Source organism: Mirounga angustirostris, unplaced genomic scaffold, assembly GCF_029215605.1.
Source record: "Mirounga angustirostris isolate CCGP_5_RB_7025 unplaced genomic scaffold, mMirAng1.0.hap1 SCAF_5, whole genome shotgun sequence".
Taxonomy (NCBI): domain Eukaryota; kingdom Metazoa; phylum Chordata; class Mammalia; order Carnivora; family Phocidae; genus Mirounga; species Mirounga angustirostris.
In genome coordinates, this window is record NW_026991713.1 from 148,351,672 (window position 1) to 148,371,794 (window position 20,123).

Below are 20,123 nucleotides of genomic sequence, written 5' to 3' on the forward strand. Positions count from 1 at the left end.
AAAAACTGGTAAGGACAATCAGATCAATACTAATGCCGCCATCCCTACTACCACCCCCATCATTATAATATAAAGGCTTATCTGTCTCTAATGCTTCTGGTGGACAAGGGGGAATACATGACCTCAGCATACATCCAGGAGGTAGGGTTGTTCTTCCAGTTTTCTCCATTAGGAGATGGAGGCAGTGGCTCAGGTTTCCTGCCAGGTCCAGGCCAAGGCCGGATTCGGGTTTAAATGTGCCAGTGGGCATCCTTGTTGCCTGGGTCAGCAGGAGTCCATGCAAGGCCTGCTCTTTGCAGGCAGGAACTTGCCCCCCCCCCCGCTTTGTTTTGGGAGGCACCTTGTCATAGGAAGGGCGGTCTCCCCTCTCAGTGGGCCAGGCCTGTAGCCTCAGGACTGTAAACAAGAAGACCAAAAGTGGGCTGGAATTCATCGTTGTGTGGCTCACCAGTGGCGACAGTGGTTTGTCCCCATGCCCTCCCCTGTGCCCAGCTATCCAGTGGCTGGAGGAAAGGACGGCGGCCCCTTTACGGAACACATGCGGGCTGCTCCCCCCTCCCCCCCCCCCATTATCTCAGAGCCTCCTAGCAGGCCTGCAGGGCAGGGACTACCACCCCATTTCACAGATGTGGAAATCGAAGCTCATGGAGGCCAGGGGCCTTGCCTGGTGTGTCCAACACAGGCCTCACGTGTCTGACTCCAGAGCTGCTTCCCTCAGGCGTGTGCCTCAGGTAGGCCCATCAGCTGTGTGTCGGGGAAGGTGGCATGGAGGTGGCCTCTCCCATGGGCTGTGCCTCCGCTTCCTAGACTCTTGCCGGTGGGCACCTCAGCCCCAATCTAGGACCCAGGGGTCAGGTGCACTCACAGCAGGCTGAGTCCTCGGTAAAAGCCGCTTTCTGCGCGAACTTCTCTGGGTCTGGGCCTGGGATTCTGTGTTTTTCCTGCTCTCTGGAAACGTCTGATGTCCATACCGGACTCCACGCAGACACCTCGTCCACGGGCCAGGAATCCCTGTGCTGGCGGGGCTGTCTCTGGCCCCAGGAAGTGGCTGGGTCAGCCTGAGGGTGCTTGGGGCACTGATGTGATGGCACACCGGCCAGGCCCCAGGCCTGCTGTCTCATCCACAGCACACTGAGACTCTGCTGTGAACGGGCAGGGGCAGAATTTTAACGGAGTCTGGCTGGCTGCGAACCCTACGAGCATCTCACCCTCTTCTGCCCTCCCTACCCCCGCATTCACTAGGCGGGACATGGGAACACTGTTACTTGTGATACGGATTTCCAAATTCTGTGCTGGTTTAGTTGGAAGAGGCCTGGTTCTAGCCCTCCCTAGCCGTGTGACCTGGGGCGGTTCACTTAGCCTCCTTGGGTCCCAGTGCATTGTCTGCAAAATGCGGCTGCTTGCTAAGCAAGGGTGTCATGAAGGTCACATGGCACTAGGAGAGAGCTCCTGGCAAATGACAGGTGCTCAGTTGAGGTGAAGTGGCCTAAACCTATGAACTAAAAACAGGCTGCACCCTTTGATTTTTTTTTTTTGGCCTTGCTCTGAAAACACCAGAGCCATGATACTGGGACAAGTGGACTTTGTTTTGTTTTGTTTAAATCAAGAGTCACAGACTGTGTGATTTCTCCATATGGAGCACTTCACCTAAATAACTCCAGCTTCATCCTCCTCTGCTCCTGAACTCTGTCCAGGCCATCCGGGTGTTCTTCATGCTCCGTTCCCTGTCACTGCAGCTGCGAGGGGAGCCCGAAACCCAGTTGCCCCTGACGCGGGAGGAAGACCTGATCAAAACGGATGATGTGCTAGATCTGAGTGAGTCCTGGCGGGGGGGAAGGGTGGGGGGGAGGGGTGCACATGCTGCCACGACGGCTCCGGTGTCCCTGGGAGGGTCTGTGTGCGACCTGCGTTTGCTCCTGCGGTTGCTCTGTCACCAAAAGCTAACAGTGTGCGTGTCCTGCCAGACTCAAAGAAGGGGCCCTGGATGCTGGGCACCTGGCAGTCTTGTCTGTGCGGGCTCTGCTTTCCGGAGCCCAGGTGGAGCTGCACAGGGTGATTGGGGTGTCCAGCATCCCTGCCCTCCACATAACTGTAGCATGATTGGCTTTGTGTATTAAGGGGTTTCTGTAGGATTCCATGATTAAGGCCTCTGCTATGAAAAAGGGGAAAACTTTCAAAAATGCAAACCAGCAGCCTGTATGTGAGGCAGAGGAGGGGAGGCCGGAGAACCGCTCGGCTTGCAGCCTTGGGCTCCCTCCATAACCACACGCAGTGCCTCATGCTGTCCTCGGCAGCATGAGCATGAGGCTGTGATTAAAAGTGACAGTGGGTATAAAGCCTGGTCGAGCTCCTGTAATCCTCCTCATACAAATACAGCTCTCTCTTTCCTCCATTTGCTATAGGGCACATGCACACGGATGGGCAAGGTGGTTTTCTGTTTCTTAAAGGCATTGTGATATGGTAGGATTCTTTGGTTATGAGACAGAAAACCCAACTTAGGTTGGCTTAAGGAAAAAGAAAGGGGAATTAGCTGGTGTCACTGGAAAGTCCAGGAGTACATCTGCCTTCAGGCATAGCTGGATCTAGGTACTCAAGCAGTGTCAGCAGGAAGCTGCTGCCCTGTCTCAGCTCGGCTTCCCTTTGTTCTGGCTTCATCCTCAGGAGGGCTCTCACCAGGTACCAACAAGGTGGCCATCTGCAGCTCCAAAATCTGCTGAACCAGCTAAACGGGCCTCCCAGAAATAGGGCTTCCTTTTCCTGTAACTTCTGTGGAAGTCCACAGCAGGTGGTCTTCCTCTGGTCTGGCTTGGGTGGTCAGTGGGCCATCCCTGAACCGGTCGTTGTCAGAGGAATGTGATTCATTACTGAGCGAGGCCAGGGTCATGTGGTGAACCCTAAGCTGGGAAGTGGGGCCCATTTCTTTTCAACTCCATCACCTGAGAGGGAGGAGGGAGGTTGCCCTCAAAGGAAACTCACAAAGAGATGGAAGCTGAGCAGGCAGGAGTGGCAGATGGCCACTCTTTATGGCCCACATGGTAAGGACAGGGTCCCTGCTGTTTTAACTCAGCTTTATTGAAATAACAGTTTACATCTGATAAAATTCACCAAGTTTTAGTGTACCATTGGATGAGTTTTGACAGAAGTGCTCAGCTGTGTGACCAGCGATCATGATGTAGACCATGAGGGTTGGCATTTGATCCATTTGACACACCCTGTCCTGCTGTGAATTCCCCGGAGCAAATGACTGAAACCCCTTCAACTTCCGTTTCCTCACCTGGAAACTGGGGATGACTTCCTTATATGATGGACTTGTTTTGAGACTTGAGCACAATATAATATGAAATATTATATGACAGAGCATAGTGTCTAGTATATAACTGTGCTCAAGGAACTGTAGTCCGTGTTACCTGCTAATTAAAGCAGGTGATGCATATAAAGATCAGAGCACTCTGCCTGAATAGAAGATTCTCTGTGATTATTACGGGTTTTACCTGCTTGACTAACTTTTTTTTTTTAAGATTTATTTATTTATTTGAGAGAGAGGGGCAGAGAGAGAGAAAGAGAATCTCAAGCAAATTCCCTGCTGAGCACAGAGCCCGACTTGGGGCTCGATCTCACGACCCTGAGACTGACCTGAGCCAAACCCAAGAGTCGGATGCTTAACGGACTGAGATCCCCAGGCGCCCCTAACTTCTTGCCCTCTTCTTAATCTCTTTTTTTCTTCTCTCTCGGAAGAACAAGGAAGCTAAGTCCCCTTTGGGCTGCTCTGTGCTCATCTCCTTTGGTCCTTTTCTCCTTGAGAAATTGCGATAGGGATTTTTCTAAGGGTTTAAATTGATTGAGTTGGCTGCAGAGAACCATAAACCAGTCTTTCTCTGATTTGATTCAAGGGAAGAGGGAAACAGCTTGCTTTCAAAGGGACCACTCCATCAGGGCAGCAAGAATGTTTGCATCCATGAAATGGAATTAAGTTTTATGCTGGGAATTCACATTCCTTCCTTCTCCCCCCTCCCCGCCCCCAGGAATGGCCTGCTGAAATAAAGGTTAAAAGTATTTCACTTATCAATTTTAATTGATTAGATTGCTAGTTGAGATCACTTAACTGAGCCTTTTTGGGTAGTTGGCCATTAAGAAAGTAATGGCTGTCTGTCTTTACCCAGCCCGGTCACAAATTATATCTTTGCTAAAGAGTGCCATCCAGAAAATACTAGGACTGGGCGCCTGGGTGGCTCAGATGGTTAAGCATCTGCCTTCGGCTCAGGTCATGATCCCAGGGTCCTGGGATCGAGTCCCACATCGGGCTCCCGGCTCAGCGGGGAGCCTGCTTCTCCCTCTGACCCTCTCCCCTCTCATGCTGTTTCTCTCTCGCTCGCTCTCTAAAAAATAAATAAAATCTTAAAAAAAAAAAAAGAAAATACTAGGACTTATGGATTTTATGAGCACATGGTACTAGAATAAGATAGCATGTGTTGTTGTTGGACTTTGTGTCCTTTTTTCTTTGTATTTCTCCCGGTGATTATTCTTAAATGCAGGAGTGTCTGACCTTCCAGTGGGGAAAAATCAGTATGCTTCGCATGTCACAAAATGCCTTCTACATATATAAAATGTAGGCAACATCATAATATAGGCAAAGGCATTCATATTTGCCGAATGATTGGAAGCCGGGCATGCTTCTCGTGAGCGCCGTGATTTGAAGAAAGCTGACTCAGGGAGAAATGCTGGGGGCTGGTCAACTTTCATGGAAGGTGATGTGATCCAGGCGGACAGGCTCAAAGGCACACCAGCTCCATACCACGGGAAGAGGCGGCTTAAAGTGTATTTACTGACCTTGTCTCACTCTGATAAGAAACCACGGCCTAAGAGTACACAGAAGCCACGTCACGTGTCTGCTGACCAGCTGCGGGCCTCTGGGCAGGTGTGCCCGGTGACCTCTGACACGGGGGCTCTGGACAAGGAGCATGGTGGAGGCCATCGCGCCCCGCAGAAAGAGGCAGAGCTGACTGTGCTCAAGCCTGTTTTGTTTCCGCTGGAGAGGAGAGTGGCGTGGGGCGCAGGTCAGGGACTGGCAGCCGGGAGGGAAGGGGGATGGGAAGGGAAGGCTAGCTTGACAAGATAAAATAGATGAGACTTTTAGAGAGAATGGCACCATGAATCTCCACATACCCCGCCTGCATTTCAGAGGTTATTACTCTTTCACTACGTCTCATTCCATCTGCTCCGCCATTTCTCTTTTCAAAATTACCTCCGCTCACCTCCGCCCTCCCTGAGTGTAGTAAAGCCAATGGAAGACATCATATCATTGCATCTATAAATACTTCTCTCTCACAGAGAAGGACTTGGGGCTGCTCTTTGGCACTGAATGGGTCACCACCGTTACAGATCATGAGCTTCCCCGGCCCAGCTGCGGCTCTGGGTGGAGCAGGGACAGGAGGGCGGGCCGGCTGGCCGCACTGACATCTGCCTTGGCCTTCCCTGGTGTAGTTGGAGGTTGTTGGCCTTGACACCTTGCTCGGGGTCTTCATGTTCCTGAGGCTCAGTGGCCTGGCCTTTAAAATGGTTCTAAAAGATGTGCAGGGAGAACCACTGAAAATCAGATGTGATCACATTGGGGAAGCACATGGTGCACACTTGATGCACAGCAGGTGCTCAGGGGGCAGGGCAGTGGGCGGCAAGAGCCAGCTGTTTCCCCTGGTGCAGCTGCTGAAACAGTGATGTAGAATGCATACTTCAGGGCTCCCAGGGGTGGGCATTTTCTGCTCTAACAACATTTGGAAGAGCATAGCCTGACATATTTAAACCAGTTTGTCACTTGTATGATGGCACTGTTTTGAGGGGTAAGAAGACCACACTGGCTACTTGGGACCAGACGAAGGGTGGTGCACCCCCACCCAGGCAGGGCGCTCCTGTATGTTCCCTCATGGGCCTACTGACCGACAGTCCCCGGGAGTGCCCTGAGGACAAGCAGGCTGTGAGGAGAAGCCAGGTCCCTGCCAGGATTGGCATCAAAGCCTTCTGAAAGGAGTCTTGCCTGTTTCTAGAAAATAAGGCCAATCACACTCAGGAGAAATTCTCCCATTATCTAAATATCCTAAGTAGATACCAGGCATCCTCAGGAAACTTCTGGATTCCTTCCCAGCCTTTTCCACGTAGGCACTTGACATGTACACGTTGTACCCATAACTTGTGCTTCCCACACCTCATCTTGTATTCGGATTTTCTAAATCCATTCATGAGAACCATCCAGCAAAACCCATCTACTTGTTCAGCTACATGTTGAGCACCTGCTGGATGCCAGGCACTGTGCTGGGAGCTGAGATGCATTAGGGAACTGATGACAGACTTGGTCTCAGCTCTGTGGTCCTTCCGGTTTGGGGTGGGGGGGTGGTGGTAGAAGGACTGCCAACAGGAAATCGCACGTTGTTTGAGATGGTCCATGGAGGTGACAAACGGGGGTCTGTGTTCAAGAATAACTGGGAGAAAAGACCCCCTACGCTGGTTAGAGAAGGCTTCTCTGGTCAAGTGCCATGCAGGGAGGGACCAAAAGATTCTGAGAAAATGCAAAACTGAGGCCCACCAGTTAGAGGTGGGCAGTGACTGGAAGATGGGAGAGGTGACACTGGAAGATGGGAGAGAGCATGGCCTGTCCGAGAGCTGGTGCGGCCAGCAGGTGAGGAGCTGGGGAGAGAGGGGCTGAGATGAGCCAGGTCTCAGGTCCAGGGCCATGGGAAGCCATATGAAGGTCTACTGGAACGGCCAGGTCCCACGGTCCCAGCAGAGGCCCATGAGCCATGTCAAGGGGCTGGGGAGGCCACCTGAGAGGTGGTTATGAACATGGTCTTGGGAGCCAGAATGTGCCTGGTGTGAAATCCCAGCTTTGCCCTTGTAACTTGCCAGTGTAGAGCCTTCAACAAGTACCTTAACGTCTTGGTGTCTCAGTTTTCTTATCTATATAATAGGAGTAAATGAGTTAATATATGTGAAGTGCCTGGAACAGTGCCTGGTGTAGTCTCTGAGAGGCCATTTAGGAGGCCCAGCGGGGTTCCAGGGGCCAAGAACAGTGGGGAAAGGGGGAGGGGAGCACAGTCTGGGGACAGCGTTTTGTGGCAATGCTGGAGATCCAGCTAGACTCTGGGTTCTGAGCTTGGGGACAGTGCAGGCAGCAAGGAGTCAGGGAACAGCGATTCCATAAGCCAGGGGGCCAGCCCTGGAGGAGGGGCTGGTTCCAAACAAACAATGAAGGTTAGTTGGGTGGGCAGAGAAGAGGTGCTGGGAGGCAGCCCAGCTGGGATATCTGGGGAGAGGGTCAGAAACCTCTCCACGCTCTCCTCGGAGGTGGTTTTCCACGTACTTTCGTGAATTTCAGAGTTACCGTGTTTGGTGACACTCCATTGGCTGAGCCATCTCCTGTGACCATTGCACAGCTCTTGGCATTTCCACTTGTACTGTGTTACAACAGAGATGGCAGTTCCTCAAAAAAACCCACAGTCTGTGAGGGGGGATCCCAAGCCTCCAGAGAAGTGTCCTCACATAAGCAGATGTCTGCACTCTGGGTCTGCCTCCTCACCCAGGCGTGGGCACCCTTGTTAGGGGGCCTGGAAAATGTCCATGTAGGATAGAGCAGTGCTTCCCGTGGGTCCTAGACCTTGGGACTGCACAGACCAGTGAAATGCCAGGACAAAAATAAAACCCCACAGAACCTCTGGGGACAGGATTGCCAACTTTTTATGTTACCAAGTCTTTTCTTTTTCTTTTTTTTTTTTTTAAGCATTTATGAACTACCATTTCATAAAAGAAAGTGTTGTTAATCCCAGATAAGTAGGAAGGGCATCACTTCCGAACAAGGGACAGACTTTCCAAGAAATAGGCCTACGTCCTGGGCTTTAATGGGGTCTGTTCCTTAAATAATTCAAGTGCAGACCAATCACAAGGGCAGAAGTGTCTCTGTCTTTTTTGAGCTCAGTCTTGTGGTGGAGGGGAACACCGATCACATCATCACCCAGAGCAAAGGCAGACAGCCACTGTGCCAAGGAGCTCAGGTAACAGGGGTTGACCTGCCCGGAGGTCAGGGAGGCTTCTGAGGGAGCCACCACCCATCCGAGAGCTGGAGGTAGGGCAGGTGCCAGTAGCCCGGGGCATGGCAGGAGCGAAGGCCCTGGGGTTGATGGGGAGTTGAGGAAGATGAGAAGCAGCAGTGTGGCCAGGCAGGGCAGTGGTGAGGTGACGTTGAGATTGCCCGGGGCCCAGTGTGTGGGCCTTGTAGTCGATCAGGGATCCCGGGCTTTCTCCTAAGAACAGTGAGAAGTGTTTTTCACCCGGTGAGATGATCTACATCTCAGAAGGAGCCTCCCTGGCCTCAGTGTGAGGGTAGATTTATGGGGTCAGGGGCAACGTTCCAGCAGGGAGCCCTGTTGAGAGGCCAGGCCTGTGAGACCAATCCTGGCGGAGGGTCATCCCAAAGGTGGTGCCCACGGGCTTCTTGCACACCCCGGTTTGTCCCAGCGAATGGGTCTCGAGCGCGCCTGCGTTCTGCTCTATGGCCCAGGCACGTGGATTGTTTATTGCTTGGAGACCCATCCTGTTTGATCCAGCTTGTTCTCTGGAACCTGACCGATGGAGCCTTCGGAGCTAATTATTAACAACAGTAATGCTATTTTAGTTGTCCTCGTCTCCTTGGAAGGTGAGCAGCAGGGGACCTTCCGTCAGCTCTCCCCCACTGTTTCTAGCCCAGGGCCTTCCTGTTTAAGAAGGTAGCTGAGGGTATGGAGGAAGCCCTGGGTCCCAGAAAAACACAGACTCAGGAGAGGACGGATCTGGCCTCTGGATCCCAGCTCTGCCGCTTCCTCGCCATGTGACCTGAGACAAATCGATCCACCTCTCAAGTCTCAATTCCCTCATTAATAAAATGAGAGTAGCAATGCCCACCTTTGCAGGATTATTGTAAGGCAGGGCGATAGCGGCGTAGAGAGGTTACAGACTGCTGGCCCTCAGTTAGACAGGCCCACAGATGTCCTTTGGTGTCTGGCAGAATATTTGCCATTTTACGTGAGTTGCCAACATTTTAAAATCAAGACATCTTATCACAGGGCGCCTGGGTGGCTGTAAAGTCAGAGTGGGAAGGCGCACTCTGGGTCTGCACCCTGGGCCTTCAGCTCAGGTCATGATCCCAGGGTCCTGGGATCAAGCCCCGCATCGGGCTCCCTGCTCGGCGGGGAGCCTGCTTCTCCCTCTCCCACTCCCCCTGCTTGTGTTCCCTCTCTCGCTGTGTCTCTCTGTCAAATAAATTAATAAAATCGTAAAAAAAAAAAAAAAAAAGACATCGCACAAACCCAGATCCCTCTCACTTAGAATCTGAAATGGTCTGGTCCCATGGGGCCTACCTCCCCACAAGCAGCTGTGGGCTGCCTCTTTCCAGGGCCAGGCATGCTTCACACCAGCTCGTTCTGTCTCCAGCCTCGGGCCCTCACTTAACCCCAGCTGCCTGCTCAGCAGCTCCCGCTTACCACCAACACAGTGGAACTTGAGTTCCCTCACAGAGCTGTCCCCTGCAGCCTGCCCGTCTCCTGGTCAGTGGCAGCTCCATCCTGGCCCTAAAACCTTGGGCTCGTCCTTGACTCCCCTCTTACTCTTCAGCTTGCCTCCCCGTTGGTCAGCACACCTCTTCAGCCCCTCTCTCCAGCCGAATCCAGACCAGACCACCTCTCTCAGCTCCACCCCTGGCCCCTGGTTTGCCCAGCCATCTTCTATCACCTGCATTGTTGTGGCAGCCAGCCTCCTAAGCCAGTCACTTGCTTCTGCCTTGTCCCCTGCAGTTTATTCTCAACACAGCATCCAGTGTCATCTTCTAAAACATAAGTCAGATCATGTCCTCCCTTTGCTCACCGTGGCCTCCTTCCCACTCTGACTTTATAGCCGCTGAGAAGCTGAGGATTATCTAGCACCACCTGGCTCTGTTTGCTTTCCTGCTTGTCTTCAGACACACCAGATGCATTCCCATCCCAGGGCCTTTGCTCTGGCTGTGCCCCCCACCTGCAAACCACTCGTTCCCCCCAGAACAAGTGCAGCTGTGGGCACTTACATGGATGACAGCCATACTCCACCAAGACTGCATCCATGTTTGAATTTGGGCCAAATCTCCCCTCCTTGCTATCTTTCTGTTTGTTGATGGATATGAACGTGAATGTTGTGAGCAACCCGGCAGGCTTCCCCGTTTCCCCAGTTCCTAGCACTCTGAGCGCTTCATCCCGATGTCCTGACAGGTGAGAGCTTGTAGGCCACATGGAAGTTCCTGGCTAACTCATCCAACTGCTGAGATATTCTTTGCCAACAAGAGCATTATGAAGCTCCCCAAGCAAGTTATGTGGCTTGATTATAAGTCTGTGAAAATGGGAGCTCATTGATTTGCTTCTCTTGCGAGGTCAGTGATAGTTTTGTGGTCCCAGCTGTCAGCTCTGGAAAATTCTCTTTGTTGCCTTATTTCGTTGATGATCTGGTTGTTGTCATATGCCTCATCCTGGCAAAAAATGAGAAAATAGCATAAATAATAAAGCCTGTAAAAGACAAATCCAGACTGTGGGACACTCTAAAAGACGACTGACTTGAGCTTTTCAAAAATGTGAATGTCATGGAAGACCAAAAAAACATGGTTGGGGAGAGGGCCAGTTCTAGATTATCATTCTAGATGATCAAAACAGAAGAGACGCAACAACCTTGGATGGAGAGGAACAAGTAGCTTTAAAGGACTTTTTATGAAAACAGAAAATTTGCATGTAGATTGTGATTGGGTCACATAATTTGAGGTCATTATTGCATTTCTTAAGTGTGATAACAGCACTGTGATTCTGTGGGAGACTGTCTTTGTTTTTAGGAAGTACAGACGGCAGTGTTGAGGGGTAAATTGTCATGCTGCCTACAGTTCCACAATGATTCACAAAATAAAAATGTGACGGTGTGGGTATAGCAAGTGCAGCTAAGTAAGTAGTAACAGTTGGTGAATCTAGGTGGAGGGCATGTGTATGTTTATTGTGCTACTCTTTAAATCTTTCTGGAAGTTTGAAATTTTTCAAAATAAAAGCCTAAGAAAGTGGTAAGAGAGAAATCAACTCCTTGAAAATCCAGCATGTAATTCAAGGACTTAATGCTTAGGGACCGGGCTTTGGATTCAGGGAAAAAACCGAGTTTGAATCCCAGCTGTGTGACCTTGGGCAAACTAGTTTACCTCCCTGAGCCATTCTTTCTCTTAGTAAAATGGGGATGATAGTGCCTGCGTCAGGACTTCTCTGCAGATAACAGAGAGAATTCCCTCAGAAATGCTCGGGATCACCCGTGGTGCGTGCAGGCTCTCCTCCCAACAGCAGTCATTAGCGTTCATCATCGGGACTGCACACTGCACGGGGAACGACTTGTCCTACGAGAAGGTTTTCTGTAGGAGTTCTGACAAACCAAGTACAGAAAGCCGCATGACTGTTTTTGTCCATGGGATACACTGAGAAATGGAGGTGGCCACGCAGGCCTGTTAGACAAGTTTCATGGAAAGATGACTTTTAGGAAAGTGGGTGCTGGCTGCTTGGCGAAGAACCGAAACCTGCAGGGAAGGCTTGATTCAGATTCAGATGGCTCCTTGGTGGCAAGTTAGTTCAAGCGCTTGGGCCCGGAGGCCAGCGTGTTTTGTGGCTCTTCAGCCTGCATCCCCCAGGGCTCTTTGTCCCTAAAAGGGATACAGTGCATGCAGGGTCTCTGCCTGTGGACGTCCTCACCTGTGCTGGGTCACCTGACCTGCAGCCTGGGGGCCGCCCCTGACCCCGCTCCAGCCCTGCGTTCAGGGGGTCACCAGCCATCTTGCCGGTGCGCTGACCACCTTTTTCCATCCCTAATGCCTGGTATGGCATCTGGCACACAGTAGGCGCTCTAAGAAGGCTTGTTGGATTGAACTGATTAGAGCTTTAGCAGCTCCTTTAATTATTCATAAACACTTAAGGCACTTTCATTAACATGAAAGTGGCATTTCTAAATGTTATCTTGAGTAATTTGAGGCCGTTGGATTGTGAGTTAAGAACCAAGCTTGTTCATCACTACCAGACATTTGAATAGTCCAGGTTCCCAGTGCAGACCATGCCACCCCCACCCACAAAGAAATGTACCAAGAGTCTTAAACTGACCTGGGTGCTTTCTAAACAAGCAGATGGTCTTCGTTTCAACAGTCGAGCTACCCCAAAGCATTTTACCTAGGAACTAAAATGCTGTGCTTTTTCCCCTTGCCCCTCTTTACAACCAGGACCCTGAACTAGACTGATCAGAAAAAAGCGTGTTTGAACTACACCACCAATTCTCTAAGGGGACAGAAAACATGGGATTAACAGCATTTCCCCCCCTCTCTATGAATTAGGCGGCTCCTCCGTGTGCTTGATGAATAATGTTGCTGGCCCCTTTTCAGAAATGAAGTAGAAATATGGAGAAATGAAATTTGTATCTTATAAAGTGACTGGAAATGTGATTATAATACAGCTGTCAGTTTTGTTCAAGTGGAAAATTTTAAAGTAAATCCAATTGCAGCATTATTTGGTTCTCTTAAAGCAGGGTGATGTAGCTGTTTCCTGCGTATTGATTATTTGATTGGTACCTGTCTGCTGGACTAATTTTTTTTTTCTCAGCGCTCATTGATGTGGTTTAATGTATATTCCTGTAATCTTTCCCTGTTTTATAAACTTACAGTCATAATTGAGCTACATTAGAGAGACACGTTTTGCTGAAATCACAAGGTCACCTAATGGCTGTGCCCTCTGTTGTCAGTTATGTATTCAAGTAGTCCGAGGACAAGTTTTTCTGGAAAAGACAGAAATTAGGATATTTTTTTCCCCCTACGAAGCAGAATTTCTAAATTCCACTCTATGTGCTGGGGAAATGAGGTGTTTGAGTGGAAGAGACTGGCTTTGAGCTTTTTCCTTCCTTGCCTATAAAAGTGGTCATTTTTACTGAAGGCACTTTACAATGCAAGTTAAGTGTTTTTCCCAAATCCCAGTTGTTCCCATGTGTTTGAAAATGGGGCCATAGTTTTGTTTCCTCTGATCAGAGGGGACCCATGGCACGGCCATTGGGAAGCAGATTGATTTTGGATATGGCTGTGTTCCAGGGCGGCCAGGAGAGCCGACAGGCCCCAGCACTCTCAGGCTCTGTTACCTTGGCGTGTCCCCCTAACCTTGGATCTCTCCGTCTGTACCTCACGGGGCTGTCGGGAGGGAGGGACGCTGCCTGCCGAGCAAGGACCTTTCACAACTTGATAGGGCCCAGCCAGCGAAGGCCAACAGAGAAGCTACTCAAACGTGACCGTCTGCCCTAGTCAATAAATGGAAAGTCCATTTGTGCACTCAGGCCAAAAGCCTTGGAGTATCCCGTCTTCTCTCTCTCCCTCACCCCTACAACCACACTCTGCAAATCCTGCCACTTCAGGCTTTAGGTAGATTCAGAATCTGGCCCCCGCTCACCCCCTTCCGTGCTTCCACCCTGGTGCAGACTCTGGAAACTGTCCTCTCTCTGGTTTGCAAGCTTCCTCCGCTGCCTTTCTCCCCCAACAAGAGCCTGGGGCATCCTTTCAAAGTGGCCATCCGAACCCTAGATCCCTCCAGGGTCCTGCCTGTGACCTGCAGGGCGTACCCCGGCCCTGCACCCCCATCTCTCCTGCCTGTGCTGCTCCAGTCACGGGAACACAGGAGAGTCTCACCCTGGACCACTGGCTTCACAGTTGCTCCTGAGCCCCCACCCCGGCCTCATGGTGCTGCTGAAGCCAGCCTCCTTGACCACATCTGGCTGACAGGCGGGGGCAGTGAGCTGCCACGGGAAACAGGAATTCGTGGGGTAAGGGCATGGGGTTGAGGGTTAATGTTGGGTTTCAAGACATCCCTCACTCCGACCCACTCAGTGAGACTGTCTGGGGCTCTGCCTACACAGGGCTCCTCACCCCGAAGCTGCTGGTTTCCCCACCCACCACACATCCCCTTCCACCACCCCATCTGGCCCCCAGGGACAACACAGGACTGCTCAGGCTTCAGGAGGGGAGGATTGGCTTCTGGCCCTGATACCTGATCAACCACAGAACACCCAAAACAAATCTCTGGGGAGACCTTTATCGAAGGGCCACCAGCCTTGTACCTGTCCTCTCCCCTAGGCCAGGATGCTGGTGCCACTTTCCCCAGCACCAGTCCTGCTACCAAGCCCACTCTCCTTTCACCAGGCCTCAGCCTCCAGCTCACCTTCATCCCCACTGGGGAGCGCAGGAAGCAGAGAAAGGGGACCAGCACCTTCTTTCCGATCCCTCTCAGGGGGGGAGATGTGTTCCCTACAGATTAGTGTTATCATCTAAATTCCTAAGTAGAGGTCAAAGTCAAGGCATAGGAAGCACTTGCAGAACCTGGAATGACCACTGGATCTCTGATTTAAGCAGATGTCAGGATGTTAAGATTTGAGGACAGTGGTGATGAGGATTGCCCTATTTCCGGGTGACCAGCAGTTTGTGGGGCACAGTAGGTGGTCTGGGCTGATTTTTTTTTTTTTTTTCAAATGAATGTCAAATGGTGTTTGCTCTGCTAAACTATCAGTAAATGTACAGAATATAGATCTTGGGACATTCAAAAGTTAAAATTGTCATTTCACTTTGACCTGCCTGAAAATAGAAGTGAAAGTTGGTTTGCTGCGCTGCCCTTCTGTGCGGCCTTGCGTCAGAGGACCTGCTTCTGGGCATCTAACTTGCCCCTAACCCCCTAGACCAGGGCAGGGCCGTAACCCTGGGCGGGTTACGGGAGGGCTGGTGGTTTCTGGCCTGGGGCTCCCTCTGTTGAAAGAGGGTGAGCATGGAGATCCTCCGCCCAAGTTGTACCTTAAAATGACTTGAGAAGCTTCAAACACTATCCATGCCCAGGCCCCACTCCAGAAAGTTCTGATTCACTTGTTCCGGGGATAGGGCTCTGGCATATCTATTTTTAAGTGCTCCCTAGAGGATTCCATTGTGCAGCCAGTGTTGAGAACCACTGGGTTAGACGGAGGAATGTTCTGGAAGTTAACAGTCTCTATTTCGCTGCTCCCCACGAACTCCAGTTCCCTCTTGGAGCTCTCCTTGCCCACCTCCTGATCAACCAGATGTTGCCAGGGAGGCTGGCTGTGGGGGCATGACGCAGTGGCCACATCTCCCTAGGTTCTGAAATCCGCTTCTGAGGTGGGAAACTTGTCCCGTCCAAGTCAACCTTACAGACCCCTTGGGAAGGTGGCCTGTGGGGGCGTGACATCTCTGTCTGACACAGCTGGTCTTCACTCCAGGGCTGAAACCGTCCCTGTCCTTGAGCGCCAGAGCAAGAGGGAGTTAGCCGTGCTGGTGCTGTATGAGAGTGGGAGTCTCCATCTGGGAGAATGCTGCTGGGCACTGGGAGGACTCCTCCAGGGAGAGGCAGGAGGAACCGGGCCCACGAGGGAGGCAGAGTCCCATCTGCCCATCAGGCTCACGGGGGACTTGTGCTTCTTCAGTGCGAGCAGCCTGTAGTAAGTATTTAAGCCATGACCTTCCTCTGTCCCTGCCCTTCCTGAGTGCATACAGTTGGGTTTTGGTTGGTTAACCGTGCATGCAGCGTGAACACAGATTCCAGCCTGCAGGGAGGAGGGATCAGGGTGCTGGGCCGGGCCTCCTGGAGCACCCCTGCAGCCCAGCCCCACAGCCCCCGGCTACATGTGTGCTCAGGAGCTGTGCTTGGGTCTTCTTTATGACGGACGTGGGCTGCACGAGAGTGGACGGTCTCTTCCCTTCCTGAGCCCGCGCCAGGCCTGGAAAGAGCCTGCTCCGTTTCAGGCAGAGTCGTAAAAATGTCTCGGGAGCAGACAGTCAGACCAGGAGGCTTAGAAGTCAGTGGAGCTGAGCCTGCCTTTCCCAGGTCTCCCGAGTGTTTGCAAGTCATTTGCTTATAATGATGAGCTGAAAGTCTTCATCCTGTCTTCCCTTCCTTCCTCCCTTGGTCTGCTTGGGGCCACCCTTTTTTATACCAGGTTCAAAGTGAGATAGACCTTTCTTCTCAATGCCAAATCATCGTGCCAAAAAGCCCCGTGCAGCTTCCTGGTTTTCAGTTTGGTGTGTCCAGATTATCTTGTGCCTTCACTGTTTTCATCACCCAGACCCAGGCCTTCAAGTCTGATAATGTGCTTTGCATTTTTCTAAGTGCAGTCGGGGTTTTCCAGAGCCCTGCAAAGCCAGGAAATATTTATGTCATTTAAATGACTCCAGTTAACCTTTACCCTTTAACTGTTGTTCACAAAACTGGTCTCTCTGCAGTGATAGGTTGCACCCTCCAGAGCAGCAGAACTGATGAAGATCTGCAGCTTTCTCTGTTCCCTGCTGGGCCCCCTTCCCTCTGCTGCCTCCACTCCAATGAAACCCAGGGCCAGACTCTCGGAGAGGAAGCTGGAGGTAGAAACAGGAGTCCCAGGCAGCGTCTAGCGAAGGTTTGAGGCCAGATTTGGGCAGCCTTGTCACCGCTTCCAGAGGTGTCCCTCAGCCCCTGGCCCCAGCTCCTTCCCTTCCTGTCCCGGCACCCTCCGCTGGATCCCAGAGCAGTGATGATAGCTATGGGTCATTGGTCCATTTCTTCCCTCCGGTGAGCATTTTGCATGAGGTGGTGCATGTAATCCTCCCGACCTGGCCACTAGGGCCTGTTCTTATCCCACCTTACAGACGAGGAGGTAGAAGCACAGAGAGGTAGAATAAGCTGCCCAAGGATGCACCACCAGGCGGTGGGGCAGCCAGGACACACACGCAGGATTCAGCCACAGAACGTGGGCTCCGCTCGCTCACCCACCCACTCCTTCGTCCATCCATCATTTACTGAGCGGGCCCTGTGCTAGGTGCTAGAAGGACGGAGAAGGATCAGACAGCCCTCCCTTCAGGCAGCTGCTGGTGTCCTGGCAGGAGTTACAGCAAGAGGTGGATGCGGGGGCTTTGAGGGAACCTTCAAGGTGCAGCGGGGAGAACGGGTGGGAGTAAATGGGGATAGGGATTGCTTCTGGGAGCCCCAGGGATTGCTTTTGAGCCGATTATTGTTCAGCAGGCAGACAAGCTCAGCAAGAATGTCCCAGGCTGGGGGTATTCTAAGTAAAGATGCAACAGTGCTTGTGGTGACCCTGGTCGGTACCCCACGTCTAGAACATCAGGTGGTGTAATCGTTTCCTATTGTTGCTGTAACAAATTTCCACAAACTCAGTGACTTCAAACAGCACACATTTATTATCTTGTACTTCTATAGGCCCGAAGTCTGGCACGGGTCTCACTGGGCTAAAGTCAAGATGTCGGCAGACCTGCTTTCCTTTCCGGAAGCTCAGGGAAGAATTCATTCATTTCCCTGCCTTTCCCAGCTGCTAGAGGCTGCCTGCATCCTTTGGCTCATGGCCCTCTCCCATCTTCCAAGCCAACAGTGGTGGGTTGAAGCATTCTTACAGGACTCTGACCTCTTGTACCTTCCTCTTCCACTTTTAAGGACCCCTCCTGACTAGATGGGGCCCACCCCCATTAATCCAGATAATCCAGGATAACCTCCGCATCTCAAGGTCTGTAATTTAATCACATCTGGGAAAATCCTATTATAAGGTAGCACATTCATGGGTTCCTGGAATTAGAGCATGGCATCTTCAGGGGCCCTTATTCTACCCACCACAGGTAGGAAGTGAAAACTGGCAGCAGAGGCAGGTCGAGAGGTGGGTGGGAGCTCTGCCTGACACCCCACAGTTGAGGAGTCCCCAAGAACCAATAGCAGATGCGTGGGCTGGCGACATTTACCTCTGGGATGTTCTTGGCTTGTATGACTAGGCTCTGTCCCCCTGCTGCATCCTTGGCAGATCCATCTGACTTTCCAGCCCCATTGAGCACTGAGGCATACCCAGCAGGGCCCTACTTTGGAGGTAAAGGTTAAGACTCTCCTCTCTCTGCCTCTCTGCTTCCTGCCACCGTCCCCAGGATGTCCCTGCTCTTTGCCTGCTGACATTCCCCAAGTCGCCTTCCCCAGTTCGGGCCCCTAGCCACTTCCTGCCTTTTCTGTCAGTCTTCTCTGTCCTTCCCCTGGGTTCCTGCTGCTGAGGCTCTTCCTATGGTTGGTGCTCTCCCAGACAACCCAGGCTCACTTCTCCCCCAAACTCTCTTTTTGCCCTAAAAATCTCAGATGTCAGACCTCTACCCTCCCCCCGCCACAAACACACACACACAAGGCCCCGCTCCCTTGGGTCCTCAGGCCACCGGGCCTGTTTCTTCTCACACACCTGGAGGCTAGGACAACAGCACTGAGAATGGGGGCTCTCTCTAGCCACCTTTGGCCAGAAGGAATTTTAATCAGAAGTCCCAGTTTGGTTTTGAGAGAACCCTTTCTCCAGGAAAGGATTAGATAGTTCCAGTCATTAAATGGTCTGTTGCAGAACATTAGTCATTGACTAAAGTGGTTGGTTGGATTTTAAAATGAAATAAAATAAATGTGTTTTGTTTTGTTTTGTTTCAAGAAATGAGAACATTGTTGACCATGATGGAAAAACATTCTGGTTCAGGCTTTAAGTATATGTATGGGAACTGAGGTTCGGCAAATTATGCAGATGCCTCCCTCGATTTTGATGGCTCTCGCTCAGACACAAACCCACAGTAACCGTGGATACCGTGTGTATGCGTGCATGCGTGTGTGTGTGTGCACGCGCACACACACTCGTGGGCACATGTAAGGGGAAAGCACGGTAACCTGCTCTGTGGAAATCCAGACCCCCTCATGTACAGTAGCTCGCCCCTTGGGGCCAAGACCAGGAACTCATGGGTAGCACCATTTCCTCATCCAGGCCACCCTTCCCCAAGACCCAGGTACAGGCTTTCACTTCTCTTCCTGCTGTGAAGAAAGTGTTTTCCTCAAAAATACGTGATAGCTCCCGTCCCCACCCCCTAAATGATCAACTGGGTCACACCAATGACAGGAACTCATTTGGGTGAAACCGTGGGGTTGACAGGGAGACTTGGCAAGGCTTAACTTGATGGGTTTACTGGAGAGTTGGGAATGAGTCTGTGTGTGACCGGAAGCTGTTGGCTGCAGCCCTACTGTGTGCCCGGCTGGGCCCGGGGCATAGAGGTGAGGGGCCCTGCCGCTTCAGCTGTCTTACCTCTTCTAGTGAAAACAAAAGGACACGCACCTCCCTTGGCCACACTCACTCCAGGCTGGGGCCAGGGTAGCAGACTCCCACCCTGGACATAAAGATTTAAAACTTCCATATTTGGCTAGTCTATATCCTGGTTTTGCTGTTGGGTTGTGTGTGGGTGTGAAATTTCATTTAGCTTTGGAAATTGTGGGAAGTGGATAGTCAGCTTCTTTGCCCAATTAGGGAGAAAGTGGGAGCTCCCCATCAGTTGCAGCTCCTCTCCTGCAGAGGTTTCGAGTTTTCCTCCTGGTCCCAGCCCACTGCAATAGCAGTGACTCCCTGGGGAGCCTAGTCAAAGGCTCTGAGAAGTCCTGCAGACTCAAAGCCGGCCTGGGGGTTGGGAGGGTGGCAGGAGCTGCCCCCTCCTCGGCAGCTCATACATGTCAAGCGCTGCCTGAGGATTTATGTGTAGAGGTTCCCCCAGCCAGGAGGGGTCCTGCCAGTACCTGACTCAGGCGCACTGAGCTCCAGCACTCAGCCTCACACCCAGCAAGCTCCAGACCTCCGATCCATTCTTATACCACCAAGCTGCTCTCCACCTGAAGCGTTGTTCTTCCACAGCACATGTAATAACATCTCCAGTTTCCCCAACACTGGTTTTGGTTGAAGGTGGTGCCACGAGCCCAGAATAAACACAGAACCCTAGCCCTGAGTCCCAGCCCTCTCTCCTGCCTAGGGAGCTCCTTCGTCAGCAGGGAGGGCCAGGCAGGCTCTCTGAGAGGAACCCCGTCATGGGCTCTGCCATACCAAGGGAGAAGGGATGGCTCTGATCTGCTGGTGTGTGTGTTTACTCTGCCAGGGATGGAAACGAGCAGTGGGCTTTTTCACTGATCGAGGAGGCAGTCACATGTGGCCTCTGGTGGCAGCCATACCCAAGCTCAGCTCCCCCCCCCAACCACCTTGCTGGTTTCTCTGTGCCCCGGCAAGGTCAAGGCCTG

The 20,123-nt window shown here is 51.8% G+C and overlaps 1 protein-coding gene across 15 annotated transcripts in view; it reads left to right on the forward strand.

The window, feature by feature from the left end:
* Window positions 1-20,123, forward strand: part of CLEC16A (C-type lectin domain containing 16A) — a 203,776-nt gene that overhangs the window by 97,141 nt on the left and 86,512 nt on the right. For all 15 annotated transcript variants that reach the window (XM_064592545.1, XM_054507507.2, XM_064592547.1 and 12 more), the window contains one exon: window positions 1,695-1,815. In XM_064592545.1, the coding sequence (XP_064448615.1) occupies window positions 1,695-1,815 (121 nt within the window). The remainder of the gene's footprint in view (window positions 1-1,694; window positions 1,816-20,123) is intronic.